The following is an 18283-nucleotide window of genomic DNA, read 5'->3' on the forward strand; positions in this document are numbered from 1 at the left end:
TGAAAAAAGCCATTGATATGAATACAAATACTTGCGATTTTTTCATCTTTTTATGCCAGGTAAATAGGATTAGATCCATATACAATTACAGCATTCCTAGAGTAGATCTACTAATATCAAAGGGAGTTATGCTTAATACAATATACTTTGACTTTAGTGGATTTTATCATGACTGTATACTTTCAGCCTTGCATGGCTTCCTTTTTGTTATACTCTTGCTTCCCGATTTTTTTTTTTAAAAAACCACTTATTTCCTGCACTTGCTAGGGAAATCAGCCCTAATCAGCATTTTAACTACGAAGGCATTTAACCTTATTAACACTCAGTTTTTTTAAAACATGTTCATCTGTTTTGCTTCATTTCTGGGTGCTACTGTTTAGAAGAAGCCAAGATCTCTGTAATCCTGCCTCCCCTTTTCTTTAGGAAACAGCTGGAATGAAGAGCATAGGGGAGGAGTCAGCTTCAGGGTGGAGAGAAAAGAAAGACAGGAGGAATTTACCTGTCTAGGTAAGTCAGTGGGAGGTCAAGAACAGAACAGAGGAGGTGGTATAGCCTGTTTGATGTGTTAGTGCATAGCACTACGTGGAATTGTTTTCATTTCCTAGTGAAGGTGAGTTAAACTCTAAACTATGTTTGCTTAAAAGGATAAGGTGCGTTACTGTATTTATCTGTTCTTTCTTGGTTTTATTCTCACATACCTTTGAGCTGCTACTAAATGATTGTGGAAAGGCTAATTTCTCCTTATGAAAGTAAGTCATACCCAGTACACTCTTTTCTTTACAAAAAATTGCTGTTAGAATCAAGAGAACAGTTCTTACTGCATTAAGCAGATTCCAGTTTTAGAATTATATGTATGAAATAACTAAGAATTTCTTATGCTTACTATGCAAAATTACAAAACAATGGGAATCTGCTTCTATATTAAGAACAGGTATTAGTTTAAAACACTGAAAGATGGAACTGAGTAGAAATGCTTTTTGTTATAAAATAGCTATTTAGTCTATCAGCAATAGGAAACAAAGGCTACTTTAACTCAGCTGTAATTATAAGATATTTGACTGAATTTATTCTTAACATGGCACGAGGGTGGAAATTTACAATTTATTAGTTGAATGTAGTGAAACAAAAGGAATTGTAAATGATTTTAATTAGCTATTAAGATAGTTGGAACTATGTAGCTGTAATTGGTGGTATTAGAGACTTGTCTTTTGTGCGTATGGGGTCAAATGACTTGTGCATACATGTTGGAGTTCTGTCTTGTTCTGAGATGCTTTAGCAAACATGAAATTGAAATGCAATTAAGTAATGTAGATGCATTCAAGTGTCTGTCTCTTGCATTCATTCTGTTTCACAGATAGGAAAGGCTTTATTCATTAAATATTGTAATGAGAAGAAAATAGTGCAAGTGGGCAGAGTTGCATAGAATTTACTATTTATCTGAGTATTTTGCAAATTATATTTTTGACTGTTCAGCATCTTTTAAAACATATATGTATTTTGTGCCTCAAAATACCAAGAGACCAAGCCACTGAGATTCAATGTGAGCAGTGTTCTGAGCAACCATGGGACTTTATGTGGACTATACAATAAAGTGTAGGATGATTTTGGTAATTGTTTTGTTGTATGACAAATTCTATCAAAATGAGATATTTCAGGCAATTAGATATTGTATTATAAGAAACTACATATAAACCACAACAATGTAACTGAGAGGAGCTGACTTCATAATATTGACTCAAATTATTGTGAAGTGTAGCAAAAAAAATGGCTGATATTAGAACAGGCTTCTGCAATTTACAGTAGAATGAGCTGAATATAGTCTTTGCAATTTGGATTGTCAACTTTTTAGTTTTTTTAACATACAACAAAAGTAAGAGTAATATCAAGCTGCTATTGGCTATGTTCATTTGAATGGGTCACAAATAAGACAGGTATACGAATTAAGTGCTTAGCTGATTATTAGAAAACATTATTGTAGGAATAAAGCTTAATTATTCCTATGAACTTCCAACTTCCTCTTTCCCCCACAACAATAACCCTGTGAAGTAGGTTGGTTTGGGAGTGTGTGGCTGGTCCAAAGTCATCCAGCTGCTTTTCATGGCTAAGGCAGGGCTTGAACGCACCGTCTCCCATTTTCTAGCACTGTTCCTTAATCACTAAACCAGGCTGGCTCTCGTATTTCACTAGGAACCATAGAAACATAGATTTAAATGTTTATACAGGGATGTCTTCAAGGAAGAATACAATATAAATATTCAAGTTAAACTGAATGGCAAATGAAATCAAAATATGTTGACCCTTGCCACATTTACTGCTTGTTTGTTTATTATTTGTTTGTTTGCTTATTTGACATATGCCACCCATCTTGCCTAGAGCAACTCTTATAGTTCTACATTATTATACAAAACTTTGATATATATACACACCTTTTGGTGATTATTTTATTCTTTTTCTACATTACTAATAGCAATAGCACTTAAACTTATATACTACTTTACAGTGCTTTACAGCCCTTTCTAAGTGGTTTGCTAATTCTGGATATTGAACCATCATTAATAAAGCAATTTATTTAAAAATCTGCAATAAAATGATTCATTTTAAAAACAAGATAATCCAAATTACAAAAGTTTGAATGCATATCTACACAACAATTAAAAGCAAATTTATTCAAAAGGCAGCCCTGCAACTCTTATGTTGAAATGAAATGCATTGAAGGATAAGGCAGAGTTTCATGTAGTTTCTCAATGTCATCTGATATGTCTTCTATGGCTCTCCTTTACAATTCACTGATTTAAAAAATGTTGTCCCAGGTATGAAGGTCACATGAAAAGGACTGATAACACTTCCCTGGTGCAGTTAGCTCACATATGTATTGTTGATATCATAAGCGTGGGCACGCCTAGTTTCGTTTCCTCAAATATGTACCCAGAAAAAAAGTACAGCTGTGCCCCGTGTTCACAAGTTTGATACCCTGAGACCTAGTATTCAAGGATATTAGTTAATATTTAATATAGATTTTAGAACTATTCTAACTACTTTTGTTAGTTCTTAGAGTTCTGTGTCGTTCACATTTCTTTATAAGCAAACTGATTTTTGCCACCCACAGTAATGTCAAGTCTTGCACAAGATGGAGAAAATTTAAACCACGCCTTTCAGCTTGCTATCCTTACTTTTGAATTTCTCTCTTAAAAGAAAGAATTGAATCCAGAATTTTTCTCTAGCAGAGCTTGTTCAGACATTGGAATTTGACCTCTCAGTAAAACCTAGTCTTGAAAAAGGTGTTTAGATTTGTTGGTATCTGAAGCAAATGAAATTTTGGGGGTGGGAAGGAGACAAAACAACTCATCGCACAAAGCAGTTTGAATCCACAGCAACATGCATGGGACTAAAAATACAGACTTGGGTGATCCACAAATTTAAAAAATACTATTTAAAAGCAAATATCTTTATTCTGACAATTGAATGACACAAATCCCACCTCCGAAAGAATAAATGAGGTAAGCCAATTTAAGATCCTGACTTCAAGTACACACCGTGATTATTTCAGGGGGAAATTATACTCAGTTGCTTCTTTTGCTCCTCCTTTTTCTGCTGTATCTTATTAAAACTTTTTTTCAAAACAAAAGAAAACAAAAGCTCTGGTAAAAAAAAGGTTAGTGTTCACTCTATAGTGTTGTATTCATTCATGATTTCCAACACTAGGGTGTTCTATCTACGTTTTACTGGTGGATATATATACATTAAAAGGAGTGGTGGTTTTTTTTTACGATATATAAATGAGGGGCACGATGGCTCACCAGTTAAAGACTCTGTCAGCTGCAAAATTGATAGCCCAGGTTTGAGTGTAACGTGATGAGCTCCTTTTAGTTGTCCCAGCTTCTGCCCACCTAGCAGTTCAAAAGCATGCAAATGCAAGTAGATAAATAGGGACCACTCTGGTGGGACAGTAACAGCATGTGCCTTGATGTATAGTCACACTGGCCACATGATAACTGAAATGTCTTCAGACAACGCTGGCTCCCTCAGCTAGGAAACCAAGATGACATGTTCCCTAGAGTCGAACATGTCTGACAGAGGAAATCTTTACTTTTACAATATATAAATGATACAGAAGCTCTATTTTTCCAATAGCTCTAGGATCCAGCTGCCATAATTAATGGAATATAAGAAAGTATTCTGCATCCAGACTCCCATCTGTATATATTAAAAAGTTCTGAACTTTTGCACAGAAACTGAATACCTGATAAATGCAATGAAGGAAAGGAGGCCAAAGGACTATGCTAAAAAGTGCTTAAGCCACAATAATGAAGAGATTATTTCTTTGCTAGCCTGGCTAATTTGGTTGTAAGGAGGCTCTTAGTAGTCATCACCTCCATCCTCATTAAAGAACATAAATTGAAAAACAGATCCTCAAATTGTACAGACAGCTGTAATCTCTGACTGAAATAAAAATGTTATTAGTAGTTTCTTTACTAATGAAAAATGGAAGTTTAATGTGTTTTTGTCTGTTTTTGTACAGAATGATAGATCCCACCTTGTTTTATTCTTATTATTATGTATTACTGTTTATTATATTGTGAGCCACCCAGAGTTGATGTGAGAGAGTGAGCCACCCATGTTGTCTGGTGCCTAAATTGAATTTTAAAACAAAAAACCTACACCCACATATTTTGAAGATGTCTAATGCAAGAAGTCTGCACTTAGAAAAAGAAAAGAAAACTGGCATATTACATAATACTATAATTCTTGAGATTTATTTATTTTTTTTTATTTATTTATTTATTTATTTATTTATTTATTTATTTATTTATTTATTTAACAGACACTGAATGATCCACAGTTTGCTTTTTGAAACAAACATACTTAAACCCATTTGTTGATTTCCAATTATACTCAATAAATCAGGAGGCAAAGACATCTGGATTTCTGAACTAAAATTAGGAAGATGGTGGGTGGGCTCCAAATTGATCTGAATGAATGTTATGATTGACTCACTCTTCTGCAAATCTATTTTTAGACCCTTTTCCTATATTGGAGAATTAAAACTGATGGAAAATTGTTTTACATAACTTCTCTGTAACAAGTATTGAATATTGTAACACAGGACAAGTAATTTGATTGAAAGTTGCCTGTCTATGACAAGAGGAAATGGGATTAATGTTGATAAAGATGTGTTAGACTTAGGCAGCCACTTGTAAAACAGGACTGGCAGGTATTTAGCACCTTTGAATAGCTGCCAAGGCCTTGACATAGTGTTCTGTTGGGTCTTTATCTATGCTCTCTTATAGATTTTTTTCCATGCTGGTGCTAGATTATCATATTTGGAACCTTATGAGAAATTTAGAATGGCAACTAGATTCAGGCATTCATCTTAAGAGTTTTGCTGTTTTATTATGTGAAAATTAAATGCAAACATAGCCTCCAAAATCCTGTAATCTGAAAGCTTTCCTCTTTGCTATGTAAGACAATTCACTGGAGTGATGATGTGATTGAGATGTTTTTATACATTGATTGGACACACCCTCTAGCAAAGGTGGCATCACTCTATTAGATGTAGCCCAGTACTAAGAATTTATAGAATGTGACACCAAGCATGGGGTGGATCTAAAAACGTGACTTACTGGAATAAAGCTTGTGACCACACCATCACAAGGTAGTATGGCCTAATGTATTTAACAAAGCTCGGGAAGGGAGTGGTAGGAAAGCTCTCAGACAGATTTATTCTTTACAGTGCTATTAATTGCTTAAGCAAATGCAACAAAATTATGATATTAACATTAAAATGTATCTTAGATTAAGATTCAAATCTTTTCATTTTGGATTATTTTTAAAAGTCAACATTTTCAGTAGGGCAGTCAGAATGCCCAAAGATTGAATTTATGTGCTTTATATTTTAAAAGGATAGAAAAGGAAGATCAGGAGAAAATAATAGGACAGAATGCAAAGAGTTAAATAATTCATTGAAGACATGAAAGGTAGTACTAGTACTTGAAATGACACCATCATGACTTGACACTTGCAAATGGACAATGCCAATATGTTGCAGAAATGCATATTCTTATTCTATAACTTACTAAAGCCATAGTCCAAGACTGCATTCTCACTGGACTTGCCTAGAATTAAAGTCTGTAGTTAGCTCAGATACAATATTATAGAAAACTTTGGAAGAGATGAAGTTATTAGGAAGCAGAAAATGAAAGTACATGTTTTTCTTTCAAGGAAGTGACAACGTGTGCCTTTGGGAACAAAAGCTGACTTTTTTAGTTTACTTTATACAAAGCTTACCCAGTTGGATTATAAATCTGTTATTTTTATGGGGGATTGGAATGGTGTTTTGGATGTACAGATGGACAAGGCTGGAGCTTTTAAGCACGTCCCAAGTCATGCTAGATTGCCTAAATCTTTTTTTTTTTAAATGAAGATTTTATATTAATAGTGTTTGTAGTTATTCTATATGAGCTAGAGAGTGATAGATTTTAGAGTTTACGGTTGTTAGCATGTGGTTGTTTATGATTCTTTTTTTTCTGTTTTTTATACCTTGTACTTAGCTCTGGGAAGTCGGGGGGGGGGGAGGGGGGGAGGGGTAAGGAGGGAGGGATAGGGGAGGGGTAGGGGGGTTTGTTAAAGATAAAATGTATGATAAAACTTTTTAATAAAAAAAAATATATTAATTTCCTCATGTTCTGTTGCATAATTGTCAGTCCAAACTAATCCACCAAAATAAAACAGTATACTGTTATGACACAGTGATTAGGTACTGTGATGGAGGATTAAATTATTATTATTGTTGGTCACCCAGTCAGCCAGATATTTAGACTGGTATTGGTATTTTTATCCACCTATTGAATCCTTCCCAAGGACTGGGATATACAGATATTGATATTTGACAGTGGTAAAGGTATTTTTGAAGGATGTAAGCTGTTCCAAATAAAACTATATTTTGCAATTGACTGATGGTGATTTTCTCAATGTTGACGGTGCTCAAATAGTGCTCCAGATGTTTTGGGATTACACCTAAGATGCCTATTACTATTGGTATTATTTTTACTTTCTTCTTCTACAGTTGTTCTACTTCCATTTGCAGGACTTTATATGTTATGATTTTTTTCCAGTTTGTTCTATTTTGCTGTCCCCAGATATTGTCACGTCCACTATCCAGACTTTTTTTTGTCTTTTTTATTGACAATTGTTAAATTTGGTGTTTTATCTGGTAGGTGTCTTGTCAATTTGAATTCTAAAGTCCAGAGCACTTTGGTTTCTTATAATCCATGATTTTCTCTATTTAATAATCCCATTAGTTCTTGGTTGCAAGCAAATGGCATTTTTTGCAGTTCTTCTAACTCACCATTGTTGCTGATTTGTTGTGATGTTGTATAGTCAGTCTGCATGATTTTCTTGCAGCAGCTAACCAGGTGATTTTTTACAGAGGTAGCCCTTGCTATCTATTTATTTATTTATTTTTTATTTTAATTCCATTTATATCCCGCCCTTCTCCGAAGACTCAGGGCGGCTTACAAGCTTAGCAGTAGCCTTCATTCTATGTATATGCCTGCTTATTAGGGCTTTCACGCCCCCCCCAAGCGGCATTATTACAAAGTCAGCTTAATTGCCCCCAACAATCTGGGTCCTCATTTTACCTACCTCAGAAGGATGGAAGGCTGAGTCAACCTTGAGCCTGGTGGGATGCAAACCTGCACTAATTGCAGGCAGCTGGTGTTACTTAAGGAGGCATTAGCCCACTGCTCCACCAAGGCTCTATTGCTGCCTTCTCAATTCTGGCTTTGTATGCATTTGTTCTTAAGACTTGATCTTCCTGCATCAGACTGCAAGATGGTGCAGAGAGTGGTGAGGATGGCAGAAAAAAATATTGGCAGTTCACTCACTTCTATCCAGAACATAGCATATAAGCAGTGCTTGAGCAGGGTTCACAGTATTGTCTGGGGCACTACACATCCTCTTCATGACCTATTTTCCTTGTTACCTTCACAGAGGAGGTTTTGTGGTATCCGAAGCAAAACATCCAGATTCAGTCACAGTTTTGTTTCATACGGTATCAACCTTGTGAACTTTCAAGCTTCTTCTTTCCGCTATGTATTTAAGATGGACAGTGATTAATATTTATATGTATTTATATGTAAGGATGTAGGTGTATACACATATATATATATATATATATGTATGTATGTATATGTATATATATATATATATATATATATATATATATATATATATATATATATATATATATATATATATATATAGCATGTTTATATGTATGTTTTGAGAGCAGGGAAGAGAATTTCATTTTTAATGTGTGCCAGTGTGCCCACAGTAAAAAATGACAATAAAATTTATCTTATCTCTTATCTTATCTTGTGCAACCAGAATTAGCCCCTGTGCCTCTTTTTTCAACTTTCCTGCTCTTAGTCATTGCCAGGTCTTGTTATTATCTGCTTTACCTGCTATTTTTTTAATATACTGGCCCTATGATACATTATTATTATTATTATTATTATTATTATTATTATTATTATTATTATTATTATTATTATTGTTATTATTATTATTATTGTTATTATTAGTATTAGTATTAGTATTAGTATTATTAGTATTAGTAGTAGTAGTAGTAGTAGTAGTAGTATGGTTTACTACACAGTTAGCCAGATGTTTAGATTGGATTTGGCATTTTTATTCACCAATTGAGTCCTTCCCAAAGACCTGGAATAGGAAGATTATTGTGATTCGATTAGAATTAATTTTCTCTGTTTACAACAATATGAAGTCACAGTTGCTAGTTCTTTTTTTTTATTAAAGAGTTTTACAAAAACAAAATTTTACAATATATCCCCAAATCCCTCCCACCCCAAACCCACCCACTCCCCCCCCACACTTCCCAGAGCTAAATACAGGATTATAGTTACAATAATCATATTCTAAATAAAAATTATGCATAATATACAATTAACCAAATTCATAATGTGCTTTAACTCCCCTTTAACATAACTACAAACAAAGTACCAATAACAATATCCCACTAAAATCTACTCATAAGCTAAATGGAACTTTTTAGTCCCATATTTGTTCTGAATATAATTTATCCATCTCCTCCAAACTGAAATATATCTTTCCTGTGAATGATCTTTCAAATAAGCAGAAATCTTAGACATTTCTGCAAGATTCGAAACTTTAAACACCCATTCTTCTATAGTGGGCAAACTATCCTTCTTCCAATATTGTCCCACCAGTAACTGTGCTGCTGTTATCATATTCAACATCAAATTAGTTTCTTTAACATCACAATCTACAACAATACCCAATAAAAATAATTGCGGAGAAAACTTTATCTTTCTCTTAAAAATCTTTTGAATGTTCCACCAAATTTTGATCCAAAAAGCTTTTATGTTTCTACAAGTCCACCACATGTGAAAATAGGTAGCTTCTAAACTACCACATCTCCAACATTTAGACTGTAAATTAGGATACATGTTGGACAACTTCTTGGGATCCAGATGCCATCTATAAAACATTTTATAAAAATTTTCTCTTAAGTTTTGAGCCTGAGTACAGTTGCTAGTTCTTTATGTGGTGTTGGCCTTCATACTCATCGAGTTCTTTCCAAGAACCCAGGATGTTGTAATGCATCAGTGTCATATATGCACATTAATATTATTATCCTGCCTTTAGATTTGTAAATCAAAGTGGCGAACATACCTAAAACTCTGTCCTGCCTCTTATTTTCCTTACCACAAGTCTATGAGGGGTTAAATTTCTATTCAAGAACAAAATTTATCAAGTGACCTGAGATAAATTATAAGCTCTCATCCAGATTTACTTGTAGGATTACTGAGGACACCATATATATACTGCCTAAACCTAGAATTTCTGGATATGGCCACATTCTCTTCTTGCAGGCATAGTTTAGAATTTCCTGTTTGCAATCTAGACTTCAATTTGTTTCACTCCTCACTGATCCCCTGGCTTTTTTTGCATTGTGTATAGAATAAAAGATACTTCTTTCCTCAAAAAAAATACTATTTACAGTAGAAAGATGGAGCTATCTAGGTGAGCCTAATTTAAAAGGTTTCCATGTTAAAAGTGGTTGCATTGAGTGTATATCTGTCTCTTTAAGGCATTCGCCTTTCTCTAAGGAATGTCAAGTATGTGCAGGGTAAACACACCCTGGCCTCTGCCTTAAGTAAATAGGTTCATTACCTATGACTGCTTACAACTTTGAATTATTTAATGGTAATCTTCATTTTTTCAATATTGTTAGCCAATAGGTATTATAACTATTATTTAATAAAGCAAGACAACATTTTGACAGGCCACTCTCATATTTCTTGCCTATGGTTTTATGTGAGAATAAATGTGCTTTGTTTTCACAAAGCAAAATAAAATGTGCTTCTCTAATGCATTTTTTCCATTTAAAATGACCTTCAATTGTCTTGGAAAAGTAAAAAATAAGATTTTCACTTACTGATTAAGCAGGTGGTAGCACCTGACTGACCTGGATTCGGAGGCTAAGCAGAGTCAAATCTGATTAGTTTTTGGTTGGGAGACCACCAACATACAGCAGAGCTGTGGCCTGAATTGGGAAATATTTTGGAAGAATTGCTACCATGGTTTTTCCAAGAAAACTGCCTCGGCATGCTCATAAAATTCCCTGGGTTGAGCTCTCTTGGAAACTTTATAGCAATTAAACTGGGTCAGAGTCTATAGCAGTATTCATTAACCTGGTGCCCTTTGGATATAATCTTCAGCCAACTTGGTTAACTGTTCATAAAAAGATAAAGTCATGCCATGTTGGAAATTTTGGGAAATAGCTTACAATGTTCAGCATACCTGGAGAGCACCAGGTTTGGAATAGCTAATAGTTTAGAATATTGGTCCTGGTTGATGGCTTTTCAATAATTAGATAATTAGATCTTCTGTTGTGACTGAGTCTAATATGTACCCCCCCCCATAGCTGTTGCAGATGCAGATGCTGGTTATAGCCAGCAATGTGTTAAAAAGTAATACTTGCTTCAGAGATTGCTGGTAAGGCAGTTTCATGTGGACCTTCCTCAGCAGTCTGATGGAAGTTATTTCTTTTATGTCTGACTCGTTTTTGAAAAATGAAACTGTTCCAGACATTGAAACTGCATACGGGAGGTATAATACCCTTTAATATGGTATTTCCAAATATTGCTGGAATGAGAGTGTGTGTTGGGGGAAAAAGAGGAGCCAGATAGAATGCAAGAAAAGTGAGCTACCGCATTCTGTGATTTGATGATGTCTCAATTTAATATAAATCAATCCAGGTTATTTATAATTTAGCAATGATACTTATAGAGTTGCCAAACACGTATATGTTTTATTGTGGAGTAGTATTCAAACTTAAGAAATAAAATGCTTAAAATTTACGGTACCTGTTTGGAAATATGTAACATATCTGGTAAACTGCTTTCATCAAAGAAATAGGTTTACAGTTAACTGGATGCATGTTACCATGACTGCTGTTTTCTAACCTTTATATCTGACTTTACAGGGTAGTGTTACCTGTAATAGGACAATTGTAGAAAATAATGCTTAGATTATTTTGCAAATACGTTCAGTATTTGAGAATGGAGGTATGAAGTGAGTGGATGACTTCTGCCTTTTAGGATTGATTATGAACAATAAAGAAATAAAAAAAATGAAGAAATACACTGCAGACCAGTACTTGATAGTAACGAAACCTTGGAAAGATATTCAGAAAAAATCCTGAATATTTGCTAACTTCCTTGTTCCCTTCAAGATACCTTAGAACAGGGGTGTCAAACTCTCAACATCATGTGACGTGTCGTGACGTATCATGACTTTTTTTCCATTGCCAGCAAAGGGGTGGGCGTGGTTTCACCATGACGCATCCAGTCTGCAGATCGGCAGTTTGACACCCCTACTTTAGAAGATGAATAACTACCTTACAAAAGGAAGATAAATTCATTTTTATATAAGTAAAATAATACATCTCTACCTCATTTCCTTTTGTTTCAGCATTACTATTCTGGCATTTCCCCTTTACAGTCTGAAATTGAAATGGCCTCACAGGTGGAGCAGTTAAATCATGCAAGCCATCATTTTCCCTATGATAGTTTATGGAAGTAAAAGTTGGACTTTGAAAGGCAAGATAGAAGGAGCACTAATGCCTTTGAACTTTGTTGTTGGATGACTCCTAAGAATTTCATAGATAGTTAAGAAAACAATCAAATGGTTCATAAAACAAATCAATTCAGAGTTTTCACTTGAGGCGAAAATGAAAAGGCAGCTCAAATTGTCATTATTTTGAATACATAATGTGAAGGACTAACTCTGTTAAGAAATCTTTAATGTTGAGAAAGGTATAGAAACTGAAGAAGATGACTAGCAACAAGATGGGTGGATTTGATTACGGTGGTGACTGGAAAATATGAACAATCAAGTTAGAGACAGATCAATCTGGAGAATGTTTATGCATAGTAATTTCATGATGCATAATCACCTTCAACACACCATGAAACTCAGGTTTGTAGGAGTAAGTACTTTCAGGGTAAGGACATGCTCGTTAATTATATAATCATAATGAAGATACCCATAATTTCAGAGACTTTCAGAGGTGTGAATTTGGACACTTTTGTATGCATAGTCCTGAGTCATTGCTACAAAAAAACAACAACAGGCATTTCATAAATGTATTTAGTAAGCATATTGGTTTTTTTTAAAAAAGGTTGTACAAAAAATGAAGATGTAAAAAATAAAACATTTAATATTTCTTAACCTTGTCCTGAATATGTTTCAAAATTGCAGAATATGTATGATTTTCTTTTCTTTTTATCCTAGAGCTCTTGAATCATACAGATTGCTCTCTTATCTACCTTGATATGCCTAAAAAAGATTTATGGGTAGGGGTAGCTGAACCAGATCCCATACCAACTGTTGACAGTGCAGGCAGCTGTGACAGTGTGATCAGCAACAACTCCAGTTCCTTGGAAATGGTAACACTATTTATTTATGTATTGATTTATTTTGAAAGTTATATGATATCTGTTGCTTTAATGGCAGTGGATAATTTGTAAAATATAGTAAACATATCACTAATGTGTATTATGAAATAATATTAGCTTATATATAGGTTAATAATATTAATGTTTGTAAGTTCAGAGTCGCCTCAAAACAAGATGGGTGACAAATTTAATAATAAATAAATATAAAAATGATATTTTCAAGTTGACATTTCTTGGATATTTAAACATGGAGTAAGAACTGGAATCACCAATAATGCCCCATCAATTGATTCATGTCCTTAAAAATATTAAAATGATATCTACTTAAAGATGATTCATGAAAAAAAATGTATCTAGGTGTATTAAACTCCTGAAAGAATATATTTGAAAGGATGGATTTCAAATTTTCTGTTTTGGAGATATAAAAAAATTGAGAGTTTATTGACCCATATGATATAATCATGGGATCATTAGATATCTCTTTAAAATAATATAAATATTATTTATTATTATATAAATCTATATAAATAGATTTCTAGGGAAATCTTTAAATCCTCATATGTTAAGAATGTTAGTAAGGTAGTGAACCGTATACCCAAACTTTGGAATCTGAGTTTTTAACAAGAATTATGGTTGACCAGATCATGAGATAGAGCAGTAGGTAAAAGAATCATACTGAGAAATTAGAAAAATAATATTGTTCTAGCTGTTGAGGAATGATTGTCAGAAATATGTGATCTATTGTACCTGTTGGTGCATTTTTACAACCGTGTATTAAAATTAAAATTCATAAACTGTTTATATATGTGTTTTTTGTTTTTTTATTGTTGACTATTAGATCTAATTTGAATTTCAAGTAAGGAACTGAGCCTATCTGGATCAAACCACAACTGACATTTAGTGGTTGCAGAAAACAAACGAAAAACAAATGTTTATTCTGTTTTGACAGAAGGTTAAAGGTTTTATTGACCTTGGTTAGAAATATTGGTTGTTTCCCAGGAATTGCACAGGTAAATTTGAATGGAAGACAAGAAATGGAGATGAAATTCTTGTTCTTAAGAGCAAGTTTTTAGGACTTTTTTGTTCTTCGTTTTTGTCTCAAAGAGTGACGGTGGCTTTGATTATCTAACAGTTGAAGAAAAAGAATGCCTTATGTTTCTTGAAGAAACTTTGCATTCTTTAGACACTGAAGCAGACAGTGGACTTTCTACTGATGAGGCAGAAACTGTTGAACCTTCCAAACTTCCAAGGACATGGCCTACAAGAGATGTCCCCAAAGGTAAATTTGTGAATTGTTCTGTAAGTGATTTGCAGTGGGAATATTTCAGCTGAACAGTAATTCTTGACTGAGTTTTGAAGAAACAAAACACAGATTAAATTTCTGTTTGTATAAGCATGCCTTAAGGTCACGAAATAGTTTAAGTTATTCTGCCATCCAAACTATCTGACAAGGCTTTAAAGTAGTACAAATTGTCCCAGGTAATGTCTTTACATTTGATAACTTTAAAATATAATGCTCTGAGATAAAATTATATGTTGATTTAACATGTACAAAATTAAATTTCAGGAAATAGATGTCTTCACATAATCAAAATAAGGGAGGTTACATTCTTTAGCTTTTTATTAAAAATGTCTAATCTGTTGAGTCCCAGATCTAGTTCACATTTTTTAAATATGTGGTTAATATACCCCTGGAAAATTTTCAATAGGTTTTTTATACACTTTACTTTGAACATATCTTCCTTCATAAAAGGTCGTATTCTATGACTGAACAATATAAGCATTTGAATTTTCTATAGAAAACTAGCATTTATATAGTTTTTGTCAGCTACATCCATTGAAGGAAATGTTCAAACTCTTGAGGAATATGTTCAAACTCATTGATCTCTTATTCATGTTTTATTATTTCATCCAAACTTTATCAAATTAATGTAATGAATGTGCAAAATCTAAATGAATATTTGGTCCTATTCCTCCTTGGCTTATATTTCCTTTATTGATAACTTTCTTTCCTCTTGTTTCTTGTTAAAAAAACCAAAAGGATATATTATTCTTTATCTTATCTTTCCCCCACCGCTATGTTTTTATTTTGCAGAACTGGATCCTGACTATCTTGGAAAGCATAAACAAATTGATCCAAAAAGCAACACTTCTCTTTCTGGTTCAATACCTGCTGCCATCTTAAGTCCAGGCCACCATAGCCTTCCAAAAAATATCAAGGCAAAAAATACTGCCCAGACTTCCAAGATTTTTGTCACTGAAGCACTAGAAACTAATGCTGATGATGTAAAAACTCTTCCTCCATTACATCCTACTTTATGGGGCTCTCCTAAGCATGGGACATTGGACATACTGAAAGAGCTGCCTGAGATAGGTACTCAGAGAAGAATCTCTGAGTTGGAATCAGTAGTAATTCCACCTCCTGAACCATTCCAAGACCAGAGGAAGAGCCATCTCATAATACAGCACAAACAGATACTTACTGATTCTTGGAGACATGCTGAAAATGGGGCAACACCTCATTCTGAAAGTAAGAGGAACCAAGATGTAACAGAAGAATATGAGGCAAGAGCAGTCCAGCAAGCACTCCCACTAGAGATGATGGAGACAGCAACTGGAAAGGAATCCTTTTTGAAACCTGTCTCTCCTAAATGTAACAAGAAAAGTTCTGAGCAAACTGTTAATCATCAAAAAATTGATCATAAACATATACTGGAAGAATCTCAGTTAGATTCTAGTTTCAAGCAAGGCCCTCCTACTGCCCCAAGGCCCAGAAAATTGCCCCCAAATATTATTCTCAAAACCAGCAAAAGCAATGTTGCGTCGCTTAATATAGACCCAACCCATAAGTTAAAAGTATCATTGCCATCCAGTGGGAGACCTAGAGCTGCAACTGGTGACTTTTCCACGGATAAAACTTATGCCCTCCAAAAAGAACAAGGGAGGGCAAGGAGGGAGGCTCTTGAGAAACTGGGACTCCCTTTGGATAATGAAAAAAATCCAGATGACCAAGTGATCAAAACTTCTATTTACTCAAAATCAAGAGAAATGTCCTACACTAGCAGTAGGGAGAATGTAAACATGGATGACATTGCTCTTAATAAGAAATCTGTCCAGCAGTCTGACCAAATGGATGTCAAAGAAGTCCAACCAATTGACATTAGCATCCCAAGGGTCAAACAGGCAAATGTCAAATCTAATACACTGGAACGATCTGGCGTGGGTCTGAGTAGTTGCATTGCTTCTGGAAGTGAGGGAGAGAACTTTAAGAATAACAAAAGATCTTTTCTCACTAAGATCACTCCAAATTTTCTCAGGAATAACCGGATGCGCCCAGCATCTCTTGGCACAGGGAAAGACTTCGTTGATCTGAAGGAAAACAAACAACATAATGTTGAATGGGACAAAAATCATGACAGAAGATCTTACCCACTTCAGCACCCCTCCAAGCTTCCTCGGCCAGCATGTGTTAGTGTAAAAATCACTCCTAAAGGAGCCACAGAAGAGCACAGAAAGGAAGCTTTAAAAAAGCTTGGCCTATTGAAGGAGTAAATTGAATAGCTAACTTAATGCAAAAATTGTATGTTCAGTTTTGGTTAATATACTTATTTAATATGCTCTTCTCTTTTTTACATTCAAATGGAGAAATTGAAGTTTACATTATACTGTACTGATCAAGATTTTGTATAATGTGAGCATTGATGGGTGGATTAACATTGATAAAATATTTTCAATTAATTTTGCCATTTATCATGCAGTTCACTTCCCATCAACAAAGCAATTTTCCATTCTACCTGTATAGGATGCATTTGTGTATATAATGTGGAAAGATTTGACTATTGTGATGTGTAAATATATGATTGTATGTGGTAGATATGTTTGGTCAAAAGGGGTAATCTAAAATGTTGGTGTTATTGCATGGGGCAAACCATGAACTTTTGAAATATTGTACAGACTTGTATTATGGCAATAGCAGTATGACTAGAAATCTTTAATTAATATTAAGTTGCAATAGTAGTATGTTGGTTCCTTTTTAAATGACTGGGCCCAATGTAACCTTGTTCACTGAAACCAGCATTACTAGTATGGCTAGTATATGTGGATCATTCAGTGTCTGTTAAATAAATAAATAAATAAATAAATAAATAAATAAATAAATAAATAAATAAATAAATAAATTGACATTGGATACAAAGGTGAAAAATGAAGAATTTAACCATTCATTTATAAATTGGCTTCACATTCTAGATTAAAAGTAAAATACAGATGCTAGAAACAAAGTTGATTTGACCCACTTTAGTTTGCTACACCTATTTTACGTGAATTGATTATCGCTGTATTTAAATTTAAAATCACACAGCTATTTAGAATGGAATGTATGGGTGCATACTTCTAAAAGATTGAGTAATAAACTTTTATATGGCAAAAAGCTGGGCTTCTATCTGCTTAGTAAAACCATGTTCCTGTAAGAATGAAATACAAATACATCAGGGGGTATAAGCTACAAAAATCTCAGTAGTACAAAGCTTTGCAACTTAGTCCTTCCTTTTCCTATGAAAATGGTGGCACAATGTCTGTGGAGATTCTCAGTCATCCAGGTCATGGTTGTCCCAAAGGTGCTTTTTCAAGAGGCAACTGGACCTTCTTGTTTTTCTTTTTCTTTGATTGCTTCTCATCCAAGAAGCTTCTGTTTATCCAGTCAGAGCTTAAGTAGCTTCTTGGATGAGAAGCAAAACTTCATCAAAGAAAAACAAGAAAGTCCACTTGTCTTTTGAAAAAGCACCTTTGAGTCAAAATGGTGTCAGGTATATTAAAAGACTGAGTGTCTCTTAAGATACTCAGTCATCCAAGTCATGGATGTCCCAAAGGTAAATATTAGGTATCCTACAACAGAACTGCTGAACAGAACCTCATTCAAGAGCAATAGCACCACAATTCTGAAATGTTAAGATTTTGATATACTGTAGAGTAGAAGAAAAATCATAAGTCTGCAATATATGTTGCTCAAATCATTCTTTTAAAAAATGGTGGTTTTTTTTGAATTTCCAAGCATTTAAAAATTCTGTTGACAATACATACAACTGAAGTATATACTTGCTATGTGCATGTTGTTTTTTTAAAAAAAAATCTCACTTTTTGGCACACAGTAATTTTTTAACATACTGAGCTGCATGGAGGATTTTCATGCAAAATGTGGTGAGTCTGTTTTGAATGGGGGCTGTGTTCTGATTGGGTGGGGATGTGTTTTGAGTGGATGGGCTAGTCTCAGCTGCCAGCCTTAG

At 34.1% G+C, this 18283-nt stretch overlaps 1 protein-coding gene across 3 annotated transcripts; it reads left to right on the forward strand.

The window, feature by feature from the left end:
* Positions 1-524: 524 nt before the first annotated feature.
* LOC308666790 (specifically androgen-regulated gene protein) lies at positions 525-18045 on the forward strand. 3 transcript variants are annotated; one of them, XM_081325725.1, is made up of 5 exons: positions 530-610; positions 12838-12992; positions 13840-14011; positions 14106-14280; positions 15097-18045. In XM_081325725.1, exons 4-5 carry the CDS (start codon positions 14154-14156, stop codon positions 16551-16553), a joined length of 1584 nt encoding a protein of 527 aa, XP_081181851.1. In that variant the 5' UTR covers positions 530-610; positions 12838-12992; positions 13840-14011; positions 14106-14153; the 3' UTR covers positions 16554-18045. The 3 variants fall into 3 exon arrangements, with proteins under 3 accessions (XP_081181850.1, XP_081181851.1, XP_081181852.1); XM_081325724.1 differs by lacking the exon at positions 13840-14011 and having other exon boundaries at positions 525-610; XM_081325726.1 differs by lacking the exons at positions 530-610; positions 12838-12992 and having other exon boundaries at positions 13438-14011.
* The last annotated feature ends 238 nt before the right edge of the window (positions 18046-18283 follow it).

The sequence above is a fragment of the Vipera berus genome (genome assembly GCF_964194415.1).
Source record: "Vipera berus genome assembly, chromosome: 3".
Taxonomy (NCBI): domain Eukaryota; kingdom Metazoa; phylum Chordata; class Lepidosauria; order Squamata; family Viperidae; genus Vipera; species Vipera berus.

Coding starts and splice junctions, on each gene's coding strand:
- LOC308666790 (XM_081325724.1), top strand. CDS start 12,879: ATGCCTAAAAAAGATTTATGGGTAGGGGTAGCTGAACCAGATCCCATA. Junction 12,993..14,105: donor ACTCCAGTTCCTTGGAAATG/GTAACACTATTT, acceptor TTTGTCTCAAAG/AGTGACGGTGGCTTTGATTA. Junction 14,281..15,096: donor TACAAGAGATGTCCCCAAAG/GTAAATTTGTGA, acceptor TTTATTTTGCAG/AACTGGATCCTGACTATCTT.